Here is a 21054-nt window from a genome sequence, read left to right on the forward strand (position 1 = left end):
TGTTATTAACGTTAATAAATACACATAATAATTTCAAATTATTTTTAATAATTTATGCAAGATAAAATATTTTATCTAAGTTGTGTTTTAAGTACGTTTTTAAAATATCACAATATGTCGGTGCAATTATAATATTTTGAAAAATATAGTGATAATATATGATATTTTGAAAGTTTTCGATGGCAAATATATAAAAAAAAAAAAAACCTAAAATGTTTCCTTGGGAAAAAAAAGAAAATTTTGTTTCAAATAACACCTTGGATAACTTTGTGACAAAGACTTCGCCATTCTAGATTTATAATCCGACTCCACTATTTTGCATATATTATACTATTTCTGATAAAATGGTATTAGAGATGGAATATTTAGTTTTGGTCGCCAATAACCCTAAACCCTAAACCCAAAACCTTATATTATTGAATCAACTACTCTAAAATCTTAAGCAGATGGAAAACAATAATTATTATATTTTATAATAAAATTTTAATTAACTACTTTTTATAGAAAAAACTATAAAGATAATATTAAAATTTATAGCGAGGTAGATTGCATCACATAAGACTTTATATACTTCACGAATAAAATCAATTATAGAATTTTTTGTTATTCTTAAAATAAAGTTTTTTTAAGAATAATTATTCTTATGTTCACTTGTATTTTAAATAATAGTGTAATAATTAACTTTCATATGATATAAGTGAAGATAAAATTAAAAAATATTTTTTTATTAAATTACCATAGATACCGTTTGATTTGATAAAAAATAAGTTTGTAAGATAGAAATCAAGAGTAAAGTAGTAATTGAATTAGTATATGGTATAAGATGTAATTTTAATAAATAGTATTTATATTCTAAAATAGAGTTATTACAATATCTAGCTTTTATTATGAAATAAGATTGTATTTCAGAATTAAAAAATATATATTTCTGAAATAAAGAATTACAAGCTACAACTCTCGCATTTGATTATTTAATACATGGAAGTAATTATTTATTCATATGCAAAATGTACATATTTCCTTATGAAATAAACTTTGTACAATACTTTATTGGTTGAAAAGCATCTAAACCACACACAGGAAAATAAAAGATAAAAAATAAATATAAATAAACAAAGACACCAATCACACATATACACTGTGTTCACAGACATCTTTCTTTTTTCCTTTTTCTCGATTTATTTTTAATATCTCAATTCTTTTTGTTGAAGAAATCTTCTTCTTTTTTTATCGTCACTTATTTTTGTAATTTTAGTGACCGTTGATGCTTCCATATCAGGCTTAATTTCATCTATCTTCTTCTCTTCTCTGCCTCTTCCTTCGAAAAATCCTTTTCTTCGATAGCTTCATCATTTTTCTCCTCTACTTTATCTTTACCTCCTAGCAACTTTTCCTTTACCACATTTGCTGTGTGCTTGTTGATCTTCTTCGTGGACTTATCATCATAGCTTGACTATTTCAAAAATAAGAAAAAAGAAGAGATAAATTAGTGAATAAGAGACACTTAGCACTTACAATATCCACTTGGCACCGGGACTCATATTTTAAATAATTATACTAAAAATTTAGTGAGAGATGATATAAATTTATACTTACTGAGTTAGAATCGTCGCTAGAATTAGATCCAGAGTCACTTGATTTCGAGCCAGAATTATCGCTCGACTTTGAATCAGAATCATCACTCGACTTAGAGTCAGAATCACTATTTGAGTCAGAATCATCACTTGACTTTGAATCAGAATCACCACTCGACTTCGAGTCAGAATCACTGTTCGAATCAGAGCTCTTAAATTTGAGCTTCTTAAGACCCTCTATAGTAACTTTTGTTGTGACTCCCTCATTTTTCTTGCTTGATTTGTTATTCATGTTCTTCTTCTTAGGTTGCTTCTTTTTCTTCTTCTCCTTCTCTTTCTCTCCTTGAGTTTTGGGGATCTTCTTGTCGCTTGACTGCTTTTAAGAGAAACTTAGCACTTCCAATATCCACTTGGCATCGGGACTCATATTTTAAATAATTATACTAAAAATTTAGTGAGAGATGATATAAATTTATACTTACTGAGTTAGAATCGTCGCTAGAATTAGATCCAGAGTCACTTGATTTCGAGCCAGAATCATCGCTCGACTTTGAATCAGAATCATCACTCGACTTCGAGTCAGAATCACTATTTGAGTCAGAATCTTCACTTGACTTTGAGTCAGAATCATCACTTGACTTTGAGTCAGAATCATCACTCGACTTCGAGTCAGAATCATCACTTGATTTTGAATCAGAATCATCACTCGACTTCGAGTCAGAATCACTGTCCGAGTCGGAGCTCTTAAATTTGAGCTTCTCAAGACCCTCTATAGTAACTTTTGATGTGACTCCCTCATTTTTCTTACTTGATTTGTTATTCATGTTCTTCTTAAGCTGCTTCTTTTTCTTCTTCTCCTTCTCTTTCTCTCCTTGAGTTTTGGGGATCTTCTTGTCGCTTGACAGCTTCTAAGATATGGATGTTAAGAAATTTGAAGCATAATTTCTATTTATTTAGGGGCTTTTTATCGGTAAAAATAAGCATATGTACATTCTTTGTTACTATAAACCACCTCCCTTTATATAAATATATGAATCGATCCCTTATTCTTAAGATATATTTATAAATAACCATCTCTAGCTTATAAACAATATTCTAACAATATTATATTTTTCTATGACATACCTTTTCGTTCCCTTGCAAATAAACTAATGACATTTTTGTTGAAGAAGAGAATAATCCGATTATATACCTAAGAAGGAATTTTTTTTATTTTGGCAAATGCTCGTAAAAAGGAGTTGATTTACCACAATGAAGTTTTTCATAATCAATCTTACATATAATCAATTATTTATGAAAAAATAAATCAAATTTATTCAATCAAGCTCATACTTACCTTCCCTGATTCAGAACCAGAACTAGAACCGGAGTCAGAATCCGAGCCCGAGCCCGAGTCCGAGTGGCAACCAAGTTTAGGATGAGAAGTCTCTTTCTCTTCTTGTGCTTTGCCTTCAGTATTCACAATGCTTATGGTCACTTGGTTTTCCTCAGCCATGAGACTAATTAATGTAATATGCAAATGCAACACTTAAAAAATAAAAAATTGATGTTATATACTGCTCTTTGTAGCTCTTAATATGTTGTGGGTGTTCAAGCTGTTTGTAAGGCTATTTTATAAGGATGCAATTGCATGCAATGCCAAGTTGTTTTGCTTGAGAAACTAAAGATGTGAGTTAGAATTATGAGCACGTCCAAAATAATTAACAAGCTAATTAATAGCACCAACAAGACAAAGGATGAGCAAATAAGTGAGGAAAGAGGGGAAGTCTTATGGGGGAGGAAATGGAGGAGAAAAGACGAATAGTTGCTTGAGGGATTACAAATTAGCATCCGATGCTAATTAAACTTTTGTCTCAAGATGATAGATATAGATGATACCAAAAAGAGGTTCATATTATTGGAGGAGAGAAAGGAAATGGTTTGAATGAGAGAGAAGGAAACGTAGTAGGCATTGTGATGAACTTATTAGCTTTGGATGCTTGGCTTGATATTGATGGGAAGGATGATTGGATTGCCCAACGATTGCATCTATGCAACGATATATTAGTAGAGACACCTAGGGTGATAAGCTGGCTAGGCTTTTTTGGCTTATCGGGCTTAAATATTTATTTATGATCTAATCCACTAATTATTCGGACCGGATCATATTCGAGCTCGAGCTAAAAAATTATAGCTTGTTACTGTTCACTGGCCTATCAAATATCATGCTCGGGTTAGGCATTATGGGCCTAGTATAACGGGCCAAATTTAAAAGATATTATATCTTATTGGGCCAAACATAATGGATCTCTATTTTAATTATCTTTCATAGGAACATATTTATATATTAATATCTAGTTTACTAAATATTTGATGTGGGACTGAGTAACTATAGGAATATAAGACAAGCTATGAATGAGAACAGAGATAGCAAAGGCTTAACCCATGACGCCACCTACTATCTTAGGCTCAAGCTGGGCAAGCAAAAGTTTAACCCATGGGCTATGATGCCCACTATCATCTCGGGCTCGGACAGGCTTAAGCTGGTTAAAAATCGCGGATTCAAGCCGGACTTATGCAAGTCAAGCACAATGATCATCTCTAGATATGGGACGACTCCCGTTTCATTTTAATAATGTCCTGCAACTTTATATGCCAATCAACATTCTCCTGTCATTCAAAGAAAGTTTATAGTTCAACTAACGAAGAAAATGGCCTAAGCTAAGGGCTAAGCTGAATATAATTGGCCTACACGGAACCTCGATCTAAGGAGCAAGTGATAAATCTTGTATACTTTTAACCAATCAAATAGCTTGAGACTAATTTCAAACTTAGAGTTGGTCGAGGTCGGTTTGTTTTGATTTATTTCTCAAGAGAGTTATGTGTTAGATTTTGTAATCGATAAATTTATGACCAAACAAAATTAGTCATTATGTAAAAAATATTCTTACTTTTACTTACTACTGCGATGCAAGGCCTTATAGAGATTAGATGATAAATAGGAGTCGGACGTTTCAAGTCGTTTGAAGTTTGTTCGAAGATCATAAAAAAATAGGGTATTTTCTTTTAAGAAAAAAGAAAAGATTATATTAAAAATTAAACTTGGTGAATATAATAGTCTCCTCCAGAATCGGAGACCAAAATTTGCACCAAAGAAGAAAGATAACTCCCATCCCAAGTACACCGGAAGCCTAAGCTTCTACCTACAAACAAGCTAATCTATAATCCGATTAGTTTGCCTAAAAATATGAGTAACTTTACGATTGATAAAATTGCTAGTTAGAGAGATGTCTGACCCTTAGCCAATATATTAACCAATACTGTTGAATTTGTCTCGAGCGAGACATTTGTAAAGTTTCTTTGTGCAGTGCTCCTTGATGCTTCCCTAATAATTATGGCTTCAGGAATTAATGCAGATTTATACGGCTCACATCAAGCACTAGCAATAATTGGGCTAGTGGACGGTAACATGCTATAATATTCTAGCTCGGATCAACTGATATCCAAGCATGATATCTAATGGGCTAATGGACGAATCAGCCAACAAACGGCCCAAGACTTGTAAAATTCTTTATTTATTAATATCCAACCTATGCCAAATGAAGAATTATATATATATATATATATTAGAGAATTTTACAAAACACGCTCTGTATTTTACTAATTTTGTGATTCACACGCCGTCTTTAATAATTTTATAATTTGACCCATTATTTTTTTCTTATAACTAACTAGCGTCGACCAAGTTATTAAAATACCATATAATTTTTATAACGTATTATAAATTCTTAAGAGGCAGAGCGTAAAATATGAGGCGTGATTTGTAAAAATTTCTATTTATATCGTGCCGCTTAAAAAGAATCCCTTCATAAGTTGAAGTAATTGTCCCCTTGAATCAATGCAAGAATGGGAACCCTAGAGTAATCGGTTGAGCCAAAGTCAGTGGTCTCTTTGTCCGCCACCAGGAAGACTTCACTTTCCGCCGAAGACTCCTCCTCCACTGGTGCAGTCATCAGGATAACGTAATCCCACTAGAAGAAACAAACCTAAGTATTGACCAATAAACTATAAACTTCTTTGTGGAATATAGTAGATCATGGCTCTTCCGCTAGCTTTGGCCTTCACTTTGATGATGGAAACTTAAAACAAGACGACTTGGCCGGAGCTACGACGACTCATCCACTAAAGGAAAGTTCCTTTCTAGTGGACGTTGAATCATTCTAAGATTAGAAATAAATATTATAAAAAAAAAAAGTTGTACGATTTTCATACGATAGTTTCTCCGAATAACCTATAATCAGAATAGAGATAAAGTTGGACGATATTTATATAGGATAGTTTCTCGGTAATAAAGACTTCTTTTTAATACATAAGCGTTAAAAAGGTGCACTTTTCGATACTATTATTTATTTATATGTTTTTTAAAGTTGTTATATAAAAGGAATAAAAGAAAAATATAGGGATTAGGGTTCCGGTGCAATATATTTGTCTATAAGGGTACTTTTGTTTTTGTTTTTTTTAAGGTATTTATAATAAATAACGTATATATATATATATATATATATATGAATAAATAAGAGACTTTTTAAAAGTATACAAGTTAAAAAAAAAAAACCCTAAAAATAATAAAATAATATTGTCCCTTTCTATCTTAATCTTAGTTTCCCTCTTGTCCACAAAGTTCCCACATTCCAATAGATGAAGACTTGACTCTTGACTCTTGACTCCTGTGAGAGAGAGAGGGGGGTATAGTAGTAAACTATCTAGAGGTAAAACCGTAGAAAAAAGAAAGAAAAAAAGAAAGCATAAGCTTTGAACGATTCCAAATATTCACATCGTTAGTGGAAGAATAGGATAAGTGGCTATCCCAAGAAAATTTAATTCTGGGCCAACAGAACAACACCTTATCTTGGAGTTATCTGGAAGATCCCGTGAACTATGACCAAGGCCATGGAAGATATTCCGGACGACTCAGTAAATGAAGAGAATAAATGCCAATCAGATTGTCCTTTATGCAGACCATCAATGTTTATTCTCGATCTTATCGGCTCTTTCAATTCCTTCAACCTTTTCCAGTCAAAGGAAGCGTCCTGGTTGAATAAACTTATTCCCTAAAGGGTTAATATAGCAACTTATTCATGCGATCCTAGGAGGATTAGTATCAAATGATGATTAAATTATAGTTATCCTGGACTCCTACAGAGAGACGAAGATTATAATATTTTTACATTATTAAGAGGATAAAAAGTTTTATTCTTCAAGAGTATAATATAATATTGAGTTCTAATATAGAAGGTAAATTGTAATTTTGTCTAAAAATTACGAGTTCATTAGCTTTATTATAAATATAATTAAGATCGTTAAATATGTTTAATTAATTATAACTATTAGAATTTTGTACGACTTTTACTGATAGCTGTATAATAAGAATGTCAAATCTAAAGTGCTACTAACCTTTTTTCCTTTTCTTTTCAACTTTTAGCCTAACCTTTAGAAACCATAAGATTAATTAATAATTAAACAGAGTTAGGTATAAAACGAATTTGTTTATTGATTTCAGATGATTCTAAAGGAGTTATTTCAAACAACAGCTGTAAACTTATCCAATCTAACGATGCCTAAATTATAACCACAATTTATTATTAAGTTTCCACGAGAAGAATAACCGAGGTCCATATATTTGAGCATTTTAAAGTCTAGTCGTGCAGGAATCATGACTCATGACTCATGAGCCGTAAAACCTCGACCACTGGAACCATCGATAGTAAAATATTAGAATTTTTATAAATTATATTTTATATTTTAATTATTTTGTGATTTATATTCTATCTTTTGAATATTTTATAATTTAATCTCTCTTTTCCTTTTATAATTATTATATAACGCTATGATGTTATTTTGACTAATTAATATCGTCTAAATTACTAAAATATCTTTATCATTTTTTTTTCTTATTTTTTATATCAATCTACTATCTTCCCTACTTATCTCTTCCACCACCGTCTTTTCTTATTTTTCTCTTCATCTTCTCTTTTGAGAAGAAAAAAGAAAAATAAAGAAGATGGAAATAATGAGATATTTATTAATTATTTTATATATTATAACAGAATATTTTTTTAGTACCGTCTAAGTTAACCTATATTAAATAAAAATTATGAAAATCATAAGGTGTCAAATTATAAAATATTTCAAGGAAAGTTACATTTTAAATTCTAAATGAATTTCTTATTCGCACCTTGTCTTTCAGTGTTTATATGCTGCGGATTCAAAGAAAACATAAGATATGAACCATTAAATAAATGCAATTTTTGAACAACAAATAATAATAATAATAATAATAAAGGAAGCCGCTTTACCTAACCCCGTGATTAAATTATCACTAATAAATCCAAGAACAACACCGATCCCCCTGTCCTTCTCCACGTCGGTAAAAGTCATCGTAAATCGAAATTAGGGGATTGAGAAGGTCTCGTGGGCCCCACCCAACACAAGCTAATGGCACTCCCTGCCTATTTATTCCTCCCAGGAAACCCATCCAAGATCAAAAGCCAAAGATTTTTTTTCGAAGAATAACTACTCCTCCCACTACGATAACTATTCCTGTCCGCCATGGACTCAAGTGGCTCACAGGTCGATCTCCCAGGGTTCCGGTTCCATCCGACGGAGGAGGAGCTGCTCGACTTTTACCTCAGCACCGTCGTGAACGGCAAGAGACTCCAGTTCGACGTGATTACCACCGTCAATATCTACCGCTACGATCCATGGGAGCTCCCCGGTGCGTATATATATAAACAGATAACTTCCCTTTATCCCGATCAGATGAGAACTTATTCTCGAATAGCGTCACTTACCGGTGGATGAATAGGTTTGGCGAGGATAGGGGAGAGGGAGTGGTACTTCTACGTGCCGAGGGATCGGAAGCAATCGAACGGGGGGCGGCCGAATCGGACGACGGGGAAGGGGTTTTGGAAGGCGACCGGGTCGGATCGCCCAATCCGGTCCGCGGCGGACCCGAAACGGCTGATTGGGCTGAAGAAGACGTTGGTTTATTACGAGGGTCGAGCGCCGAGAGGGACGAGGACGGATTGGGTCATGAACGAGTACAGGCTCCCCGATGGAATAACCCCTCCCAAGGTACGATAGTAACTTTATCGTTCCCGATAAGTGCGTTGCTGCCATCTTTGCGGTTTAAACCCTGCGCTTTTCACTATTCACAAATCACTTCAAGGAATTAATATAATTATTTTCTTTTTTGGAAGCTAAAAGAATCTATTGGAACATGCAGGAGGACATAGTGTTGTGCAAGATATATCGGAAGGCGACATCGTTGAAAGAGCTCGAGCATAGGGCGGCGATGCTCGAGGAGGCACGATCATCGCAAACTTCTGGATCTCCAGTGGATTCTCTTTCATGCTCCGATCAAGAGAGCTTTCAGAAGTTGACGGCATTAGAGAAGACTGGTAATCGCGTGAATGCTGTGTTAGCTAAAGAGGAGGAGGAGCAGGAGCAGGACGTCGTGAAAATAGAGGTGGAGGCCATGACGACGGCCACCGTCGATGTACAAAGCCGGCCGATGAGCCTAACTGAGCTAGAAGTTCCAAAATATAGTGGACTCGAGTGGATGCAGGATCCATTCCTAACTCAGCTACGTAGCCCTTGGATGGAACAGTGGTCTCCTTATTATACCAGCGTGCTTAATATCTAGAGTTGTAATTAAACTTTGGCAAATTAAGAGTGACGTTAATTGGCTTCGGACTAGAAATTTGCATGCGTTCATGCAGCAAAGATGGAATTTTTGGAGAAGGGAGATGTGGCCTTCTGTGCTTCTCGGTGATTACGAAAGAGAACAATTATCTTATCTCAACTTTAATCTTGCTTCACTCAAAAAGACTACTGGGAGGATCGGAGGAAAAATTATATATATATATATATATTGACATAATTTATTTCTTTATTTCTTTATTTTGGTGGCTGATTTAGAACGAGAGAAACAGAAGAAACTTTAGATGAGGACTGCTACTCTCAATGGAGATTAATATTTTAGGGCAGATGGGGTGCAGTCTACCCATCAAGATGCAAAACTGATTTTATCACTTCTAATTCTCATATTAATTTTATAAAAAAACTTTGTAGTTTGTTCATTTTATTAATAAAAGTCTATGGTTTAATCCCCAATCTTTTCTCAAAAAAGAAAGTCGATTTAAAATTTGTCCGGGGCTTAATTTGGTTCAGCTCAACTAGGTTTAATCTGATTTAGGATCAACTAGATCTAATTTATCTCAATTGGGTAGATTAGACTTTGAGAAATTAATTCTTTTAAAAAAAATATTCTATAATTGGTTTTAATTATTATCAACACCCTATCCTCCGGGCTTTACATTGGCTTTATTTTTCATATATATATTATGCATAATATCTCATCTTAAGTTAACTTTGCGGATAGACTCGGTTATCGGGCGGGCTGAGCCGAGTTCGGGTTGGGCTAATCGAGCTGGCTATCGTGTTCGCCAGCTCGCTCGTGAGTGGATCGAGCCAGGCCGAGCTAGAATAGTCTAGTTCGTTACTGTCTATTTACTCGAGTGAGAGCAGGTTGGTCGAGCCGGATTGGCGCAAATATTTAGAATTTTTTTTTTACCGTTAGCTTATTTTTTAAAAAATATTTTTATTCTTCTTTTTTTTAGAAAAATAGAATATGTTAAAAATATTTAAACAACACATAGTACTAAGGGCAGGCTTTCGTGTGAGCCAAACATGTGGGCTTTCGTGTAGGTTGACGAGCAAGCTTTCGAACCAGACTTTCAAGTTGGGTTGATGGACAGGTTTTAGGGTCGGGCCGAGCGAGGAAAGGATTGGCCCATGTCGCTCATTGATAGTTCGTGCTCAGGCTAAGCCGAGACCAAACCTAGCCGGGTTAGGCTAGGGACGGGCAAGTTGGGCAGTTGATCAGTTATATATACAATACTATCATTTTTATCTTGGGCAGACAATTTTATGTAAGGATATTTTAAAGTATTTAATTTTTTTTATCTATAACTTAATAGAATATTTTGTATTATGTTAAAATTAACTCATACTGTTTTCTCGAACCAATAAATATAAAATGTGGGAGCCAACTAATACATACATATATATATATATATATATACAACAAGGTGTTAACAATATCGCTATATACAACTAAGGGTGGCATCATTTTTTATCAGACTACTATAACAAGAAGCAAATCTAAGCCCCTGTTCAGTTCGGCTAAACACTATAATATCTTCATTCTAAAATACAAATATTATTTATTAAAATTATATTTTATATCACATGTTAACTCAATTATAATTTATTTTTTGATATCATATCAAAGGGTATATATATTAATTTTATAATAAAAAAATAAAATATATTTTTTTTATCTCTTCCTTTACTTTATATCACATTAAAGATAATTATTACATTTTTATTCTATAATACAAGTGAACAAAAAAATAATTATTTCTAGAATAAAAACCACATTTTGGTAATTATAAATGTGAATAACTATTCTAGAATCAACCTTATTTCTAAAGTAAATAATACCCAAAAATTTTAAAAATTTTAAATTTAATATAATCAGGTTCAGATCATAAATTAATTGTTTAACTCGATTATTAAATAAGTTGTATTTATATTTATTACCTCTAACTTGATAAATTTATTTCTCACCAAATTTGTCAAGCCGTTTATGACTCCATAATAATTTATTTATAACATGATAATCTAATTATGGGCTTATAACCCTAATAATTAGTTTATCATCTAAATGACATAGTTATAACCAAACTAATTTATATAAATTTAAATATATATATATATATATATGTATGTATATATACATTTTAGAACCGTTTTTGACATATATAATATATTTAATAAATAAACTGAGTTCATGTTGGTATTGTCTAACCTAACTCAAACTCGATTAATCCGACCCAATTGCTATAATTATATACAACAGTACATATATATATATATATATAATAATTTGTTTATCTATCTTTTAAGGACCGCAAGCAAAGTAGGCTCGAAAGTCAAGTCCTCAAAGTTATTTCCCACTTGTAGACTAAGAAATAATTTCGTACGTAGATTTTATAACTTGTGGAATCTCAAGCTATTCTTTTCCATAGTATATAGCTTGGAGTGCCACTAATTAATTTTAGCGTTATTTAGACATAGCACCTCCAGAAGACTCTCTATTTTAAAAGAATAAGATAATAATGTTATAATTAATATTTAATCCTACTAATCCATCATCGAGATCAATGGTGTTTTTTTTAGAGAGAGAGAGATCAACAGTTTTATTTTCATATAATTGCTACAAATCTTCTGAAATTTTATAATTGTCGTTACTTTTTTTTAAATTTTTTTTATTATTTTATAACTGTCATTATAATTATTTTATAATCAAATATTTATCATATATTTTAATAATAAAAATATACTAAAATATCCTTCTTTCTTAAGTTTAGAATGTTAAATATCTATGATGAAAGAAGAGATTTTTTAATATACTGTAATATTAGGTAAAAAATTAAACCATTTTAGACGATTTATTTAAGGGAAAATAGTATTTCTTAAGCCTAATTTAGATTTTAATCCCTATTAGTTTGATTTAATTAATTAAATGGCATTCCTGAAAGAGCACAATAAGTTTAGTGGTAATTATGACATCTTGAAAGATTTATGTGGCAATTATCAATTAAAAAAATATAAATTTCAAATCTCGAAAGATCATTTTATTCTCAACTTTATCCTTTTTTTTTTCTTTCTAAAATAAGAGTAAATAATCCTCATCACATTAAAATTAATCTGTGAAATTAGCTTGCGAAGAAAGGAACACACACATATTCTTGTTTATTACTTAATTCATGCCCACCTTCCATTGTTAATGGGCATATACGTGTGTGTATATACACACATATATTCGATACATCAAAGACATAAATGATAAAGTAGTAGCTTCCTGGCTTTATTTCACAAGTACAACATCTACTACAGAATTAGGTAAAGGGTTGCTGGCTGTAACAATCCAAGTTATCCCCATAGCTAACACCCAGAATGTCACAATATCTCTTGTAGAACCCAATCCGATCTTCGACCCTGCTATCTTGTCCATGCCCACACTCAAGTCCTCCATTGATGATATTGGTGATCACGCCGTAGCCCGGAAGCCGGTTGGCCGATACGTCCGCGGCCGACGGCGTCCACTGCCCGGTGATCACGTCATGAGACGAGGGCTTAGGGGATTGAGGAGTCATCCAGAACCAGAGTGCAGTCTTGAACGAGATGGTTGGGTCCGTGGCAACCAAGTCTGGGTCATTCAGTAGGTCTGATCCAATAGCTTTCCCAGCCGGCCCATAATTGTAGTTGCTACAATAATTTTACATAAATTTATTAGAGGTAATGGACAAATATATGTATATATTTAATTGAGTATTAATTTAGGTAGGTATTTACTAGGAGATTTGAATTGGTCCTCTGCCATAATACTTCTTTCCTGGAGCACAAGGCCATTGGGTGCTTTGAACGCAGTAGTCAGAAGTAGCACCTTGCTCTTGGAGATAACAGTAGCCCCAAGCATATGGGCCATCCGGTGCACTTGCCCATCCACCTAAAAGTATAACGCTCAGTCTCTCAGTGAAACATAGTTACAAACAATTCAAATGTACTTATTCTTAATAACGCTTAGTCCCTCTTTTAACTGAACTACTAGGCGAAGGTAGACTACTTCTATGAGCTACTAAATACCACTAACTCACCAGTGGTCTCATGAGACGTCTGTGCTAAGAAAGCAGCGATCTCCCTCTTCTGAGTCGTCGTATCGCCGGTCGTCGCAAACGCCCCAAAAGAATTGGCGGCGGCGACGAAGGCTTCGTAGGTGTAAAACCCGTGCGCAGGGCAAGCAGCGTCGTTGCGGTGCAGAAGCATTTGGTCGAACACTGACTGGCTAATGAGCGAAGCGACGCCGCCGCTGCCTCCGCCGCCTCCGCCGCCACATTGGCTTTGGCAGCCAGTGCCGCAGTAGTCTGTGGTGGTTCCACACCAGCCGTATTGGCTGCAACATTGGCCATTAGGACATAGGGCACCACCAGCTTGGCTTCCGCATTGCTCGGCTAAGCTGCCCAGCGATGAGTATAAGGCTAAGATGGCTGCTACGATCCAAAACTTCATTACTCTAAACTAATCAGGTTGTAGTAGTGATCATATAGGTGAGAAATAGGGTGAGGTTATATAGAGGAAGAGATGGGAATTATTCGTCGGCTTAGCGTGTGAGATCTAATTACTTAATTTGACTACGTAGACTCTGACAGAACACGAGCTAGGTTGATTAGGTGGCAAGACTTAATTATGGGCGAATTAATTAGGTTGAAGCTTACGTTTTACTCTGTTTTTTGGATAATAATCTTGAAATATAGGGTACTAACCTGCTAACTCATAGCATAACTTCAAGCTTAACTTATAACATGCATGCTAGTTAAGGATTAACACCTTGCTAACTACTCGTCAACTTAGTTAGGATTCTACAAGAATTAATTCATTAATTCTAGAATGCAGTGCAAGGATAAGAGAAGACTTGAGTGAAGACGACGAAAGAAGCACATGCATGCACGTTTTCGTGATGCCAATTACTCCATCTTTCTCCATCTTTGTGGGAATTTCTCGCCATTATCCTCTGCCCACCATATATTCCACGGATCGTAGTATTGTTTTCATATTATCTCTCTTCCCTTAGTGCTGGTCAACAGCGAAGAAGTATATATGGTACACTAAGTCCAAGAGATTGCACTGTTCTTTGATTCTTTTCGAGAGCTTTAAAAATTAAAGCCATGCACGTTTTAAGATATAAAAAACTACATTTTTTCTAGGATAATATAGCTCTCTTTTTTTTAATCAAAACTTTATTTATTTAACAGAGTAATGTATTGAATCCTAGCAATGCACCCTAGCTCCTCAATAATGCAACGATAGACCCTCTGAGGATCGACTGTGAGGCAACGATGAGAGTTTTTCTAGTCAAACACAATCCCTTTCCCTGACTTCCCCCCTGGCCTCCACCTTTGCGAAAAGAAGCTAATCTTCGAGTTCCGTATCCCCAAGTCGATCTTGGATTCCTGTGTGAACGCCTTGCAATTAATGTTGGAGGGCATTATAGAACTTATCAAGGTGGGGGGCAATAAGAATGCTTGGCGCTGCTCGGACTGGCAGGTGCTGGTGATGGCCATCCATGCAAGAGACCTTAGTGCCAGGATATTTATGATATTTGTCTTTGTATCCTCGTATTATTATTAGATTCATTCATGAGCAGGGCTAATAATGTCGACGCTCACTCCGGTGCCAAGTTGGTGGTTTGAACCAAATACGGGGAAGACCGAAGACCTGTACCTGGATGGCCCTCGCTTTTTAGAATCTGAATGAATTATTCATGTCTACGGATATTGATGGTACATTCAAATTAATTTGAAATTATAATGCTATAGATAGATATATTCATGAACTTCAAAGTTGTGGGGGAAAAAGCACAGTGAAAAAGTAGGAAAATATTTTTACTTTATGAATGTCTTACAAATTGTCGACATGCTGCCTATGTTGATAAAAGAAATAGAAATATGCTGCCTATATTATTATTCACATTAATGATACCATATTGTTTTTTTAATCATTTAGCCACATATTTTTTTAATATCTCAGATACCACCTAACATTACTTCTCTTAAAAGGATAGTTACCATATAGGTTATCTAAATTAAGTATAGATACAAAATAACCTTAATACTCTAATTAAATATTTTTAATATTAAGATAAAATATAATGGGGAATCAGTCTTTAAAATCCGATGGTGGTATAATAAGCAATGGGTGTGAACAATGGATCGAATGGTAAATAACTGGATATCTATATGGTTGGGTGTGAATTATAATAAAGTCAAGTAGTAGGGTGTTTTGAATAAATTCTCCAAAATTATTTGTTATAAGTCTCCAGAAATATAGGATTACATATTTAAACCTATAGAGCAAGTAAAAGGCCGGCGATGTGTGTGTATATATGAAGCCCAGTTTGCTATTATCCATTCGGCCCAATAAGGCCCAACTAATATATGCAAACAAGTTAGAGACCGAGGTTGTCATATCGTCCTATAAATCAATTTATATCTCAGAGATGAAAACATTTTTAGCAGTAAATTCCTAACGAGCATTTGAACTTGCAAAAGAGATGATCATAATATGTTGATTTAACGGGCTTAGATGGATTTGAACAGGGCCTTAGGAGTGGCATTAAACATCGCACTATCTCATCAATTCAGGAAGAATTGAAGGATAGATACTTTTATTGAATACGACATAACTTAGCCTAAGGCCTTTATTTCATGACTTCTACGAAGAATGCCAAAAGAGCTCTGATTGTAGCAGTCCAAGTTATCACCATAATCGACACCCAGAATGTCACAGTACCTCTGGTAGTACCCAATCCGATTTTTAACCCTATCATCTGGTCCATGGCCACACTCAATTCCTCCATTGATGATATTGGTGATCACGCCGTAACCGGGAAGCCATCCGGCTGATACATTGCCGGCCAACGGCGTCCATTGATCGGTGATCACAGAATGGCATGAGGGTTTAGGGGGTTGTTGTGTCATCCAGAACCAGAGTGCAGTCTTAAATGAGATGATTGGGTCCGTGGCAACCAAGTCTGGGTCATTCAGTAGGTCAACGCCAATAGCTTCCCCAGCGGGGCCATAGTTGTAGTTGCTGATAATTTAATTATGCATCAAATTTGACTTGACTAAGATATCAATTTACTAATTTTACGTGATTATGAGGTACTTACTAGGAGATTTGAATAGGCCCTCGGCCATAATACTTCTTGCCTGGAGCACAAGGCCATTGAGTACCGCTTTGAACGCAGTAGTCAGAAGTAGCACCTTGCTCTTGGAGATAACAGTAGCCCCAAGCATATGGGCCATCTGGTGCAGTTGCCCATCCACCTACAGGTTTAAATGTGAATTAACTAGGTCAACTTATATTCTCAGAGTCTCGATGAAGCATAGTTACAAACAGGTCAAAGGCATTTACTGATTTACCTCTTTAGCTAAACTACTAGGCCAAAATTTGACAAATAGTATGACAACGAACTACAAGCTCACCAGTGGTCTCATGAGATGTTTGTGCCAAGAAAGCAGCGATCTCCCTCTTCCTAGTATCCGTATCACCAGTCGTCGCAAAGCCTCCGAAGGAATTGGCGGCGGCGACGAAGGAGTCGTACGTGTAAAACCCGTGCGCAGGGCAATTGGGGTCGTTCCGGTGCTTAAGCATTTCCTCGAACAATGCCTCGCTGAGTAGCGACCCGACGCCGCCGCCCTGCGGCGTTGGCGGCAGTGGAGGAGGGGTGGGGTTCAGGCCGCCGCCACACTGGCTCTGGCAACCATGGCCGCAGTAAGGATCAGTGTTTCCGCAGAAGCCGAATTGGCTGCAACATCGCCCATGAGGACACAAGGCGCCCCCTGTTTGCCATCCACATTGCTCCGCTAAAATGCCCAGCAGTGGCGAGCACAAGCAAAAGATTGCCAAGATCCACACCTTCATTCCTGTAGCATATCTTCTTCTAATTTTGGAGTCCAAGAAAGCTTGCAGTTGGAGTGAATTAGGAGGGTGAATGCGTGCTTATATAGACAGAGACCGGACGTGGTATGAACCGTATGAGTTATGAATTATGAGCTCTTGATCTTTTGCAAATAACCCCCTAGTTTTTTAACCTTAACCCCTTGTACTTTATACTAACATCATTTTACCCCATAAATTTAAATAATCTATTTTCTGTTAACTAAATATGCATTGTGAGAGAAAATTTAGAATGACCTGGTAGTATAAAAGAGTAAAATTATTTTATTCGAACAGGTAATAATTTTTAATCTTGTTCCAATTTCCAATTAATTACTACGACAAGTTGAAAGTATTAATGGCATGATCTCAATTAATAGGACACGTCTTTTTATTTATTTATTTAATCTTGTTCCAATCTCCAAGAACCAGAGTATTATTTCATACTACAAAATAATAAAATAGTCTCCCTTTGTACCAATTTACAGAGACAAGGTAACAATACCCAAAGGGGATTAGGAATGAACTGCTTCGTGATTCGTGAGAACATCTTGCAGTTGATTTCTCTGTCACATATTAGGGAATAATTGGAGAAAGAAACGGAGTAAAATTTTAAGTATGAGATGACAGCTCGCTTTGAATCCTTTGATGTGAGCAGGTTCATTAACCTAAATTATAGGGCCTTTTAGATTTCTTTTAGTATTTAGTTTGGAGTATAATTTATTTTAGTAAATAAAATTTTAAAAAAAATCTATGTGAAAATGGCCCACAGTTTATCAAAGTGTAATTATCTTGTCTCGATTTAAGGCCTATTTATTAATCTGCAGTGTTTTAGGGCTAATTTTTTTTGTAGAAGTTTCGCTCGAGACCTGACGAAATCTAGGGTTTTTGTTATTTCAAAGCACCACCGAGGGGTACTTCATGTGCTCTTCTATAAAACCTTGTCTTTATTTATTTTAAGGCTAAGTTCCAAATTTGATTAGTTAATATTATTTTTAATCTTAATATTAGTTTGATCATTTAACTTAGGCTCTAAGTTAATTTCAAGTCCAACTTCAGTGTAGCTTTTGATTACATTACACCCCCTAGTTAAGTGCCCAAATGAAAGTCCGGGGCCTAAAAAACCACATAATATAATTTTCACATTATTGGGAAATTTCATAAATCACAACCCTACCTCTCATGATTTTATATATCACCCAATTACTCTAATCTGTTCATTTCGAGCAATTATTTTATGTCTATACCTCAGTGGAGAAATAGCCATTTAACAGTAACTTGGCCCAGGTCATAGTGAGCTTGAGCTGCATTTAACGGGCTTAAATGGATTCGAACCAAGCCTAGAGAAGAAAACATTATACAACATCGATAGAAAAGATAAACTTTGTACAACATCACACTATCTCATCAAATCATGAAGAATATAAGAAATATTTTATTTAATACAACTTACGTAGCGTAGCAATAACGCCTTTATTTCATGACATCTACGAAAGAGGCAAAAGACCTCTGATTGAAGCAGTCCAAGTTATTTCCATAGCCAACGCCCAGAATGTCGCAGTACCTCTTGTAGAACCCAATCCGATCTCTAACCCTATTATCTTCTCCACGCCCACACTCAACTCCTCCGTTGATGATATTGGTGATCACGCCGAAGCCCGGAAGTCGTTTGGCCGCTGCATCGGCGGCTGACGGCGTCCACTGCCCGGTGATCACGGCATGGCACGAGGGTTTAGGGGATTGAGGTGTCATCCAGAACCAGAGTGCAGTCTTGAACGAGATGGTTGGGTCCGTGGCAACCAAATCTGGGTTACTGAGTAGGTTCGATCCAATAGCTTTCCCAGCCGGCCCATAGTTGTAGTTGCTGAAATAATTTTGTGCCAAATTAGACTTGATTAGGACATAAAATTGGGTACTAATTAGGGGATTATGAGGTACTTACTAGGAGATTTGAATAGGTCCCCGGCCATAATATTTCTTGCCTGGAGCACAAGGCCATTGAGCGCTCGGAGCGCAGTGTGCTCCTCTATCAGCTTGCTCTTCGAGATGCCAGTAGCCCCAAGCATAAGGGCCATCCGGTGCAGCTGGCCACCCCCCTACAAGTATAAGTGTGAATTAATTACACCAACTTGAACTAATTCTATGACTACTAAATAAAAACTCACCAGTGGTCTCAGCGAAGCATAGTTACAAACATCTCAAAGGCACTTACCTCATTAAGCTCAACTACTAGGCCAACTTAGACTAATTCTATAGCTACTAACTACAAACTCACCAGTGGTCTCATGAGACGTCTGTGCTAAGAACGCAGCGATCTCCCTCTTCCTAGTAGTCGTATCGCCGGTCGTCGCAAAGCCGCCGAAAGAGTTGGCGGCGGCGACGAAGGCGTTGTAAGTGTAAAACCCGCGCGCAGGGGAACCAGCGTCGTTGCGATGCTTGAGCATTTGGTCGAACAATGCCTGGCTAATTAGCGACGCGACGCCGCCGCCGCCCGGCGTCGGCGGCGTTGGTGTCGGGACGCCGCCGCTGCACTGGCTCTGGCAACCTGGGCCGCAGTAAGGATCCGTGTCTCCGCAGAAGCCGAATTGGCTGCAACATAGCCCATTAGGACACAAGGCACCTCCAGCTTGCCTTCCACATTGCTCGGCTAAAGTGCCCACCAGTGACGAGCACAAGCATAAGATTGCCAAGATCCACGCCTTCATTTTTGTAGCATATATCTAGAGACTCTTCGTCTAATTTAGGAGTCTAAGAAAGAGATTGGGGTTGTGAGCTTGGAGGAAGAAGTAACGCGTGCTTATATAGGCAAGAGCGTGGAACTGGTCGCAAATCTTAGTTACCTCTCAAAATATGTAAATTAAAGAAACAGATATTTGCAAATAACACCCTAAAATTTAGATATTTTCGGAAACGACTCTATCTATCACCGTCTATTTAGTAATCGACTGGGTCTGGGAATATTTCTCAGAATGCTACAAATAATATCTTTCTGTATCTATGAGAATATTTGGTATAACTGAAATCTATAAGAAAAGTAGCTAGATTAGTGATTCAGTTTAAAGTACAAAATTAGTCTTTTATATCCTTGGTTAATTTATATGTCAAAACTGATATTGATTTGGATATTACTTTTAACTCATTTCTATTCGTATTCATATTTCTGATAGCAAATACCAATTTGAATATCAAAATGAGTAGAAAAAATTAACTCATATCAGACAAAAATTGACAATATGAACTGTAATAAATAGCAGAAAAATAAAAAAAAATGGAATAATTGAGGTTGTCAAGATGACGTGTACTATAATATATCACTATAGAAAGGATAATAGTCTTCGTTTGTAGCAATTAACAGCGACAGAGGAACTAAGAGAAGGTTATGGTGTTCTTTGTCACATAAGTAGTTGTTGAACAAAAAGGATTAAGAAGATATTAGGTCACGTTTGAGATGACATCATGTTAGTTAATTTATGGGTAACTTTCTAATTAACCCTCATCAAACTACTCATGTGGTTTAGATTAATATAAAACCCTTATCTTTTCTATTCAAACTTAACATAGAAAGTACAAATTATCATAATACCTCGATAATATTAATAATTTCATTGTTTGAATGTCTCTAATAATTTTTTTATTTTTTTTATACATTTTTATCAAAAAAATTAACAGTTTTATATTATTCTAAATCATAAAAGGAAAGGAGAAAATAATATAAGTAGAAGTATATGAGTAGTTTGATTTTAGACAAAATCATAGGGGTATTTTATAATTTACCCTTAATTTATATGCCTGCTTGCTTTGATGTGGATTATGAACTATAGAGAAAAAGAAAATTAGCTCAAGCATTTATAATAATAATAATAATAATAATAAT

The 21054-nt window shown here is 35.5% G+C and overlaps 5 protein-coding genes across 8 annotated transcripts; 1 reads left to right on the top strand and 4 right to left on the bottom strand.

The window, feature by feature from the left end:
• Positions 1–962: 962 nt before the first annotated feature.
• Positions 963–3261, bottom strand: LOC140800909 (uncharacterized). 4 transcript variants are annotated; one of them, XM_073155836.1, is made up of 4 exons: positions 2911–3261; positions 2057–2479; positions 1597–1947; positions 963–1453 (listed from the first exon to the last, which is right to left on the bottom strand). In XM_073155836.1, exons 1-4 carry the CDS (start codon positions 3067–3069, stop codon positions 1292–1294), a joined length of 1095 nt encoding a protein of 364 aa, XP_073011937.1. In that variant the 5' UTR covers positions 3070–3261; the 3' UTR covers positions 963–1291. The 4 variants fall into 4 exon arrangements, with proteins under 4 accessions (XP_073011937.1, XP_073011936.1, XP_073011934.1 ...); XM_073155835.1 differs by having other exon boundaries at positions 1597–1950; XM_073155833.1 differs by having other exon boundaries at positions 1597–1950; positions 2057–2482; positions 2911–3164.
• Positions 3262–8096: 4835 nt separating this feature from the next.
• Positions 8097–9315, top strand: LOC140801049 (NAC domain-containing protein 6-like). The gene is made up of 3 exons (XM_073156040.1): positions 8097–8328; positions 8419–8687; positions 8839–9315. Exons 1-3 carry the CDS (start codon positions 8163–8165, stop codon positions 9256–9258), a joined length of 855 nt encoding a protein of 284 aa, XP_073012141.1. The 5' UTR covers positions 8097–8162; the 3' UTR covers positions 9259–9315.
• A 3094-nt stretch (positions 9316–12409) lies between these two features.
• On the bottom strand, positions 12410–13785 carry LOC140800596 (endochitinase-like). Its single transcript, XM_073155351.1, has 3 exons — positions 13340–13785; positions 13038–13191; positions 12410–12950 (listed from the first exon to the last, which is right to left on the bottom strand). The coding sequence occupies exons 1-3, from the start codon at positions 13749–13751 to the stop codon at positions 12581–12583; spliced, it is 936 nt and encodes a 311-aa protein (XP_073011452.1). The 5' UTR covers positions 13752–13785; the 3' UTR covers positions 12410–12580.
• Positions 13786–15781: 1996 nt separating this feature from the next.
• LOC140800649 (endochitinase-like) lies at positions 15782–17211 on the bottom strand. Its single transcript, XM_073155411.1, has 3 exons — positions 16727–17211; positions 16411–16567; positions 15782–16331 (listed from the first exon to the last, which is right to left on the bottom strand). The coding sequence occupies exons 1-3, from the start codon at positions 17163–17165 to the stop codon at positions 15926–15928; spliced, it is 1002 nt and encodes a 333-aa protein (XP_073011512.1). The 5' UTR covers positions 17166–17211; the 3' UTR covers positions 15782–15925.
• Positions 17212–18563: 1352 nt separating this feature from the next.
• Positions 18564–19966, bottom strand: LOC140800651 (endochitinase-like). The gene is made up of 3 exons (XM_073155412.1): positions 19456–19966; positions 19123–19276; positions 18564–19044 (listed from the first exon to the last, which is right to left on the bottom strand). The coding sequence occupies exons 1-3, from the start codon at positions 19883–19885 to the stop codon at positions 18654–18656; spliced, it is 975 nt and encodes a 324-aa protein (XP_073011513.1). The 5' UTR covers positions 19886–19966; the 3' UTR covers positions 18564–18653.
• Positions 19967–21054: the final 1088 nt, after the last annotated feature.

Source organism: Typha latifolia, chromosome 14 (genome assembly GCF_019914945.1).
Source record: "Typha latifolia isolate L0001 chromosome 14, TyphaL0001v2, whole genome shotgun sequence".
Taxonomy (NCBI): domain Eukaryota; kingdom Viridiplantae; phylum Streptophyta; class Magnoliopsida; order Poales; family Typhaceae; genus Typha; species Typha latifolia.